At 46.0% G+C, this 10,161-nt stretch overlaps 1 protein-coding gene across 1 annotated transcript; it reads left to right on the top strand.

The window, feature by feature from the left end:
• The first annotated feature begins 540 nt into the window (after nucleotides 1–540).
• On the top strand, nucleotides 541–6,802 carry LOC134411971 (phospholipase A and acyltransferase 3-like). The gene is made up of 4 exons (XM_063145701.1): nucleotides 541–675; nucleotides 2,991–3,093; nucleotides 4,730–4,998; nucleotides 6,480–6,802. The coding sequence occupies exons 1-4, from the start codon at nucleotides 646–648 to the stop codon at nucleotides 6,597–6,599; spliced, it is 522 nt and encodes a 173-aa protein (XP_063001771.1). The 5' UTR covers nucleotides 541–645; the 3' UTR covers nucleotides 6,600–6,802.
• The last annotated feature ends 3,359 nt before the right edge of the window (nucleotides 6,803–10,161 follow it).

Raw genomic sequence — 10,161 nt, 5'->3', positions numbered from 1 at the left:
TGACTGTTAGAGCAGTATGACAATGGAATCAGTTACCTAGGGAGGTTGTGGGCTCTCCCACACTAGAGGCCTTCAAGAGGCAGCTGGACAGCCATCTGTCAGGGATGCTTTAGGGTGGATTCCTGCATTGAGCAGGGGGTTGGACTCGATGGCCTTGTAGGCGCCTTCCAACTCTGCTATTCTATGATTCTATGTTTTTGTGTGGAGGGAGGTGGAACAAGTTTGTACTGGGTTCCCTAAAAAAATGATGCTTATGTCTTGCAAGAAGATGAGCTTTTGGGTGTTCCCCCCTGTCATTTGGTCACATGAATAGCTTGACTTTGTGGGTGATCTGCTGACCACAGGAATTCATGTTTTGACCCATTCTTTCCCCAAGGAACGGTTCACCTTTCTATGCACAGCTGTTATATCGTGGGACGTTCAGATCTTGCGACCCATTGGTAATGTGAATCTGTTCCCATAGCAAAGACGTAAATGATTTTGACGTGGCTCCAAAGTTCCTGTTCTAGTTCTAGTTTCATTTTCTGTCCCCTGCTGTTCACAACCCTTCCATCGAAGCAGAGACCAGGAGAATATCAGCCTGGAGTCTAGTGAAATTTCTCAACCTTTTCTTACGGCGTGTCGGTGGACCAAACTTCTGTGACCATGTGCAGTGTGGGGCCAAAATACTATGAAGTAAGTGAGTGGTGTGAATGTGTGGGTAGAGGGCTTGGAGGATGCAAATCACAGTGAGGGTGCAGACCAGACGTGGTGCAAATTTGGGGGCTCTTTGTGAGAATGCCGGAGGTAATTTTAAACTCTGGTCTTCATGGACTTACGGGGCCCATCCTCTTCTTGTAAACCAGCCCTGTTGCTGCTTTTTATTATTTATTTTCAATATTTATGTACCACTCCCCATCCGAAATTTTGGAGCGGTGCACAAGATAAAACAAAATAAAAACGGAATGAAAGACTTTTAAATAGATTTTGAAAGAAGCAAAATGTGCAGTGAAAATGTACGCTTTTTGCGGGGGACGTCCTCATCCTGTTGACTTCTGCCCTAAATCCTTGTCCTGCAACGTAAAAGGACTTTTGCTCTGTCGAGACATACGTCTATCTGTGAGTCGCTTTTGAGTGATCCGCGGAGAGCGAAGTCATTTCAGAATGCTGGAAAAGAGATTTATATTAAAGCCCAGTGCATTTCAGCCATGATGGTTTTAGATTGTATTTATTAGATTGTATTTATTAGATTGTAAGCCTATGCGGCAGGGTCTTGCTTTTTACTGTGTTATCTGTACAGCACCATGTACATTGATGGTGCTATATAAATAAATAAATAAATAATAATAATAATAATAATAATAATAATAATAATAATAATAATAATAGGGGCCTTAAAAAAGAAAAGAAGTAAACCAGGGCTGGAACCTTTACTTTAGAATTTTTTTTATTTTATTTATAAAAATGTAATAAAATAAATAAATAAATAAATAAATAGAAAATAAATGTCACCTTTTCCAGCATCTTGGGACACATTCATTCTGTGTGTGTGTGTGTGTGTGTGTGTGTCGGGTGTTTTCCAAATTGCCTATATGCTCAAGCTGTGCCCCCCGAACCGCTTCGGGCCGATCCAACCTTCCCCTGCTCCGCAGAGTGAGATCTGGAGGGTTGGATCGAGATTTTGCCTCCCTTCCCTACTTGCTTGCCTCCGCGGTGGACGGTGGAGGCAGGTAAGCGGGGAAGGGGGGACAAAATGGGGGCCGAATAAGCCCCCCTGCCCCCTTACCTGGCTCCGGTTGCTCTTTCCCCGAGGAAAGAGCAACCAGTGGCCAAATCCAAGCTTCCAGAGACCAAAGAGGCTCCGGTAGCCTTCCTGAACCCAGCGCTCTCTCGACGTTCTGGACTTCAACTCCCATCAACCCCAGCCAACATGTTCATTGGTCAGGAATGCTGGGTGTTGGAGTCTAAAAGCATTCTGGAGGGTGCTGGCTTGGGGGAGGCTGGACTACAGCACCCACCAGATTAACCGCCTAGGTTGAGCCAGAACCGGAAGTGTTCAACTGCGGTGAGTCTGTGGTTCAGGCCATTGGGAATTTGAGGACAATCCCTTACTGAGTTATATAGTGTGTGAATTTGAGGGCGTTTCCTTACTGAATTGTACAGTGATCTTGATACGGGCAAGCTAGCTGCTTTAGTTCTGTTTCAGTTTTCATTCTGAATGTCAACAGTTGTGACTTATGTCCAAGTTGGAACCAGGTCTTGATTGATCAGGCCTCTTGGTTCCAATCAAGTTTTCGGCCCTTTGTCGCTGGAAATTTATGACAGTCGCCACAGCTCCGTTCGTAGCGTTCTGTGCTTGTTTAAAAACAGCCTGCACCAAAGGAAACCACATTCTGAACCCTAGTGAATCAAACAGACTTTTAAAAAATCGGCACACGCTTGTACTCATTATTTTTTCTGCTCTTTTTAGTAGAAAAGCAGAGGTCATGCTCCGTTACTGGAAACCTTGCGGAAGGCACCGTTCTGATCTTTGAGGTTTCAGAAGGTGTTGCTCACGCAGGCTTTCAAGCCTTTCCTTGTGACGCCCTGCCAAAAACCTGCCGAGGAGGCTACGAACTGCTCACAAGGAGTTCAAATAATGTGAATACGAACACGATACAGATACAGTGCGAAAAAAAGAAAGATTACGTATAATAGAATGGGGGTGTCGAACCTCTTTGACCCGGATTAAATTTCAGAGATGTTCTCGGGGGTCGTGTTCCAGTGGTGGATGGAGAATCCTAGCACATTTGAGCTTACAGCTCCTGCTGCCGGAAGTTAAGCCTCTGGGAAGACATTTTGGCCTTTCAGAATGGGGGAAAACTCCGGCACCCAAGCTGAGGACATGTTCTGAGCTATTGCACCATGTGCTGGCTCTGGGTTTTGCTTTGAAGGTTGTGTGTGGGTGTGGGTGCCTGTTCCTTGCCATCGACGGCAGCTGAATACCTTTGCTCTGTCCCCTCTACTCACAGGACGACCTGCAACCTGGAGACCTGATCGAAATCTTCCGCTTTGGATATGAGCACTGGGCCATCTACGTGGGAAACGGTTATGTTATCCATTTGGCTCCCTCGTGTAAGGGCCTTCTTCCTCTCCGTCTCCGTCAGGATTAGCAAGTTGACTAGTAAAGAATAACAGCACACAGCCTGTGTATTTTAACAGCAGCTTTAACTTGGGGTTTGAAGCTTTGGAGGTGTGCTAGAATGTTTTGTGTGTACATCCCAAAATGATCCAGGGCTGTGTGGAACGGCTGTGTTGTGTACTTCCCAAACTCCAATTCCCAGGATCTTTTGTGGGGAGACATTATGATCAGAATAAAAGCAATGAAGCTTTTCAGCTTCTGCGATAGACCAATGGGCCAATACATCCACCATTTTCTTTCCAATAGCAGGCAGATGTTGTTTTCATAGAATCATAGAATCATAGAATAGCAGAGTTGGAAGGGGCCTACAAGGCCATCGAGTCCAACCCCCTGCTCAATGCAGGAATCCACCCTAAAGCATCCCTGACAGATGGTTGTCCAGCTGCCTCTTGAAGGCCTCTAGTGTGGGAGAGCCCACAACCTCCCTAGGTAGCTGATTCCATTGTCGTACTGCTCTAACAGTCAGGAAGTTTTTCCTGATGTCCAGCTGGAATCTGGCTTCCTTTAACTTGAGCCCGTCATTCCATGTTCTGCACTCTGGGATGATCGAGAAGAGATCCCGGCCCTCCTCTGTGTGACGACCTTTCAAGTATTTGAAGAGTGCTCTCATGTCTCCCCTCAATCTTCTCTTCTCCAGGCTAAACATGCCCAGTTCTTTCAGTCTCTCTTCATAGGGCTTTGTTTTCAGACCCCTGATCATCTTGGTTGCCCTTCTCTGATCATCCTGGTTGTCTCCAGCATCTGGTATTCAAAGGTATTCTACCCCTAAACATGGGTGTTCTATTAAGTAATCCTACCTTCTAGGTCAACGGTCATCATCCCACTGTGGAGCACTGGAATGAGAAAGCCATACCAAAATCTGCCCTCCGTTTTCTTGAATGTTTCCTTCCTTTGCAAAGGAAGCTTCTTTATTTATTTTTAATCCATTTCATATTCAGGATGCATTAGAATTCCTTTTGGGGGTGTTTTTGAGTTTATCATTGCAAGAGGATTGAAGGCACTGAGTTGTGTGTTTTTTTCTTTCTGTTCCCCCTGTTGCTTCACTAGCGGCTCACACTTCCTGATCTGAAAAAAAACCCATGGAAAAACTGATCTTATGACATGTTTCCAGGGCTTTAATTGAAGCGTAGAAAGCCAAGGAAGCTGTAGACCACCGGATGATTGTATACAATGAGAGACAGGATGCTCGCTCTCACACACACATTGGTCACCTTGTAACTAAGCTAAACACACACACACACACCACACACACACACACACACGCACACACACACACACACACACCATAGCCCACTCATGAAATTCACCAAAATGTTCTTCTCTTGTGAGTTTATTTGTTGAAAACTCTTGGTTTTCTACTATTTGGAATGAGAATGCTAAAAGAAAAAAATGCGGAAGAAATGTTCGGCACGTCACCCCCGGATTCCATCACAAGAATGACTGAGTATGAGCTGCTTTTTTTTTTTTTTTGGCAAAAACCCTGACGCTTTTTGCTCCATGATGGAACAGGGGCCGTTTTCACTGCTTTTGGGGGGCTTTCTGATTGTGTTCTCCGTTTCCCTCTTGAAGGCGAAATTGCCGGGGCGGGCTTCGCCAGCTTCATGTCTGTCGTAGATGACAAGGCGTGGGTGAAGAAGGAGCTGCTGCGGGACGTGGTAGGGGACAACCGCTACCGGGTGAACAACAAGCATGATGACAAGTATTCCGTGTTGCCTGTGGCCAAGGTTATCCGGGAGGCCGAGAGAAGAGTGGGCCAGGAGTGTCAGTACAAACTCTCCAGTGAAAACTGTGAACATTTTGTCACCGAGTTGCGCTATGGCGTGCCCCGGAGTGACCAAGTAAGGAGTGGGGTTTAGTTTCCATTCAATGAGAGCAGGCGCCGAGGGTCAGCAAAGTTGGGTGGCTGCCAAGAGCCCACCCCAAGCAGGGGCCCACTGGAGTTGCTCCTCGTCTTCTTCCCCATTGCATCTTGCTTGTTTGCCTGCCTCTCGCTCTGGCCCAGACAACGGTGCTGGTTGTGAGAAGGAGGAGCAGGAGACGCCATGGCCTCCTGGCTTTCTGTCAAGCCAGCAAGTGGTGGCAATGATGAGAAAGAGGATGAGGAACGTGGAACATGGGGGCAGGGGGAGTTTGCTATTCACAGAAGCATTTTTATCCTGCTCTTCAGCCAAGGCGCCCAGAGCAGCTCACAAAGCCCAGAAATCAGACAGTCCTGGGAGAAGGATCTCAAAGACACAACACAAAAGGAAAAGGGATGGGGAGGGAGGAGGAAAACACGTGCAAACACACATCCCCGTAATCCTCCCTTTGGCTCAAGGCCAGAGGGGGGCATTTGGGGGAGATGCATTCATGTCCTAGTTGTGGGCTTCCTGCAGGCAGCTGGTTGGTCCCTGCAAACAGAACATTAGACTAGATGCTCAACGTTCTGATCCGTCACAGTTCTTGTTATGTTCTCAAGGTTTACCGATGCCTCCTAAATTCTCCCCACATCTGAATTTCTCCCCGGGTTCCAGAGCTCCAAATTTTGTGGTGTTGACTCCAAAACGGAACAACACCTTAGGAAATCTTTGTGGCTCTATTTTTTAAATCCAAATTTATGCAGAGTTTGTCTTAGCACAGTTTGCCCCAGCTTTCTGTCCCTTCATGTGCTTTCTAGGGGTGTGCATGGACCCCCCCGATCCGCTTCTCTTCCAGATCCGCAATTTGCAGATCGGGCCGCTTCGCTCTGCCCCGCTCCGCCTATAGTCCGCTCCGCTCCGCTGCGGAGCTCCGCTTTTCCCCCCATAGGCTTGCATTGAAATCCAAAAAAGTCTACAACTTTTTTTCTGTTAAAGTTAGAAACCTCAAGTTCGGCACCATGACACCTCATGGACGTATACACCCGCATGCCCCTGATTTTTGGTGGGGCTTTAGCCTTTTACCTCACCCCAAATCAAGTCCCATGCTATAACTACGTCAATTTTCACCTTAGAAACCTCAAGTTCGGCACCATGATAGCTTATCCATGTATACACACGCATGCCAAGACTCAAGCCAATCCAAGCCTCCCCTGATTTTGGGGGAATTTTTGAAAACCGGACACCCCATTTTCAGACATGACAGGTTCTTTTGGTGTTTATTTATTTATTTATTTATTTATTACATTTTTATACCGCCCAATAGCTGAAGCTCTCTGGGCGGTTCACTAATTGATGACAGGTTCTTTTGGCAGAACCAGAACCCAAAACACACACACACACACCCTACTGGGTGACAATACTTTCCCTTTGCATTGAGAGACTCCTGGCTTTACTGACTGGCTCTTCCTCTGATCCTGCAGGTTCGAACTGCCGTGATAGGAGCGAGCATCGCAGGGCTGGGTTTGCTTTCTTTGGGAGCCATCGGTGCTTTCATAGCCACGAAGAACAAGAGGCAACGGGACCGAGAAGAATACCAATAGCGGAAAGCTTTTCTACAGATGCAATTGATTGCATGCTCATGATTTGGTCACGCTTGCGGAAGTTTTCAGGTCCTTTTCATGACGTCGTCAACCTCCGAGGCCTCTCCCACCATTTTCAAATGGGAATCCGACATTTTATTTAAAAACCTCCAATTGCTATCACAAATCAATATCATGCAATAAAGCACCGCCATTTGCTTGAAGGTATAGATAAAACACATTGGGAGGAACTGGAAAAAGCAAGAGGGTGGGGGAAAATGTGTGTATTGTGCCGATTGTTAAACCTGTGAAGAGACTGGAAGACAAAGCCCTGGTAAAGCCGTGGGATTTTTGCTAAAGGTAGAGGAGCACAGAGACTCTGAGATTTCATGTTCTTTGGGGATTCCTTTTTTTCCTTCTTCTTCTTCTTCTTCTTGCACAACAAAGCTAGGAAATTGGAAGCTAAGGGTGAAGTCTTAACAGATTTGCCTTCATGATGTTGTGCATTGTCACAACGTCTGCTTGCACACAGAATACTGTAGATTTCCTCTGAAAATACTGGTGTATTGGCAGCTTTCCAGCTTTAGAGGGAAACTGAGCATGCTCAACGTAACTTTGCCAGCAGTTCCTGCCATAGTTTTTCATGGGGCAGTGAATCATAGAATAGTAGAGTTGGAAGGGGGCTATAAGGCCATCAAGCCCAACCCCCTGCTCAATGCAGGAATCCACCCTAAAGCATCCCTGACAGATGCTTGTCCAACTGCCTCTTGAAGGCCTCTAGTGTGGGAGAGCTCACAACCTCCCTAGGTAACTGATTCCATTGTCGCACTGCTCTAACAGTCAGGAAGTTTTTCCTGATGTCCAGCTGGAATCTGGCTTCCTTTAACTTGAGCCCGTTATTCCATGTCCTGAAGTCTGGGAGGATCGAGAAGAGATCCTGGCCCTCCTCTGTGTGACAACCTTTTAAGTATTTGAAGATTGCTCTCATGTCTCCCCTCAATCTTCTCTTCTCCAGGCTAAACATGCCCAGTTCTTTCAGTCTTTCCTCATAGGGCTTTTTTTCCAGACTCCTGATCTTCCTGGTTGCCTTCCTCTGAACACGCTCCAGCCTTAATAACTTTTGAACCGCTGCTCAGTTCTTCACCATACCAATGAAAGGCACCCCTTCCCGACAACTCCGAATCAAGTACATCAGTCTTCCTCACCCAAATGTGATATGCCAAGACACCATTGAAATAAAAAGGGTCGAAGAGTCAATTGTCAGCACTTTTTAATAGTTACTGAACCTGTGGGCATCTCTATTGGATCAGTGCAGAATTTTCCACAATTGTAGACCTCATTTGGTAGGTCCCTGATGCCAAGTTTCAAGTGATTACGTTTTTCTAGGAGTCAAGTGCACAATATTTGTGGGAAGAGCTGGTTCTTTTATTTATTTATTTATTTATTTATTTATTTATTACATTTCTATACCGCCCAATAGCCGGAGCTCTCTGGGCAAATCACAAAAATTAAAAACATTCAAAGTATAAAACAACAGTAGAAAACCATAATATAAAATACAATATAAAAGCTCAACCAGATCAAAACAGCAGCAATTTTGCCATTAATGATCCCTGAACCAGGCAGCAATTGAGCAGGTGAAGCTGTTCCTGGTATGGAGATAAAAGGATTGGGAAAAAGCTTCAACTGCATATATGCATAGAGTGGAGAAAGTGGAAAAGGAGACATTTTGCTCCCTCTTTTACGATATTAGAATCCATGAAGCTGATTGATGGGAGATTCAAGGCGGATAAAAGGAAGGACTTCTTCACACAGCACGGAATTCAACCGTGGAACTCACTACCACAAGATGTGGTGATGGCCGCCAATTTGGATGGCTTAAAAAGGGGGTTAGATAAATTCCTGGAGGAGAAGGCTATTCATGGCTACTAGTCCTGACGCCTATGTACTACCTCCAGTATCAGGGGCAGTCTATATGTGTGTATTTTTGTACCTTCTCTTAGTTGAACATATTCAGTAACATTGGCCATTTTGGCTTTCAAACACGTTTTGCATTTTAAAAATAATAATACTATATACATTTTAAAATGCACATACATCATTCTTGCCCTGCACTCCAGGGACAGATCTACACCAAGCAGGATATAACACTTTGAAAGCGGTTTGAAAATGGGATATGGGATGTGTCCTGGGCCCCAACAGTTGTCAATATTGTTATAAAGAACTAGTGTAGATCCTGTCCTGGTTTGGTCTTTGGCAATTTTGGGAATGTACGTCGCTGGAAATTCTGGTTCTTCTTCCTCTTTTGGCTCCGTGAACCCATTTTGGGGATAGAACCTTGGATAATTTCTTTAGACTTCTGGCTGGTTGCAACTCAGACCCAGAATGGAATCCTTGCCCTATCAAAATTGGAGTCACCAGCCTTCCCTGATTATACCCATAATGCAGGAGGCAGGGCTGTAGCTGAGAAAATGGGCCTGTTCAGACAACACGCTAAGCCATAGTTAGGCCGCTAAACCATAGTTAAGCCACTAGCCCTTTTTCAGGAAATGGTTAGTGAACATGTTTAAACCACGGTTATGTAGCCACCATGGTTAGGAATACATAATTAAAATCAGCACATTATTAAGAAGGCATTTTAAAATTCAGCTGGGTAGGCCTGCCGGAAGAGATCAGTCTTTATCGTGTTCTTAAATTCCGGAAGACTGTTAAGTTGATGAATCTCTCCCAGCGAGTCATTCCACAAACTGGGAACAGCAGAAGAAAAGGTCTTCTGGGTAATAGTTGTCAGCCTTGTTTTTGTCGGCTGGAGTAAATTCTTCCCAGAGGACCTGAGTGTGCGGGGCGGATTGTACGGGAGAAGGCGATCCCGCAGGTAAACCACGGTTATGTAGCCACCATGGTTAGGAATGGTGGTTACATAATCACCACACACTAAGTCATGGTTAACAAGACATACTAAGCCATAATGTTTAGCTCAAAACACTTAGGAAAGGAAAGGAACCTCTCGTGCAAGCACTGAGTCATTACTGACTCTTGGAGGGACGCCAGCTTTTGCTGATGTTTTCTTGGCAGGCCTTATAGCGGGGTGGTTTGCCGTTGCCTTCCCCGGCCGTTATTACCTTTCCCCCAGGTAGCTGGGTACTCATTTTACCGACCTCGGGAGGATGGAAGGCTGAGTCGACCCGAGCCGGCTGCCTGAAACCAGCTTCCTCTGGGATCGAACTCAGGCCATGGGGAGAGCTTCGGCTGCAGAAACTGCTGCTTTACCGCTCTGCGCCACACGAGGCTCTTTATCAAAACACTTAACCATCATGGTTTAGTGTATTGTCTGAACAGGGCTAGTGTGGGTTACACAAGTCCTGCAAAGTAGCCCATTTTTGTTTCCATTTTGTTAGTCTAAGACGAAGCCGGAGAACCAGCTCGACTCTCCACAGGATGGGAGAGGGCTAGACAGCCGGAAACGTAACCAGGCAAACTTCTCGGACAGCCCGGCGTCTCTTCAAGCCCTTTGCCTGCCCGTTTCAGCACTTCTAGGCCAGGCCTCTTCCAGAGCAAAGGCGATTACGAACCTTCACCCGCC

The sequence above is a fragment of the Elgaria multicarinata genome, chromosome 21 (assembly GCF_023053635.1).
Source record: "Elgaria multicarinata webbii isolate HBS135686 ecotype San Diego chromosome 21, rElgMul1.1.pri, whole genome shotgun sequence".
Classification (NCBI taxonomy): Eukaryota; Metazoa; Chordata; class Lepidosauria; order Squamata; family Anguidae; genus Elgaria; species Elgaria multicarinata.
Note: the sequence above shows the minus strand (reverse complement) of the source record. Positions and strands in the feature narration are given on the sequence as shown.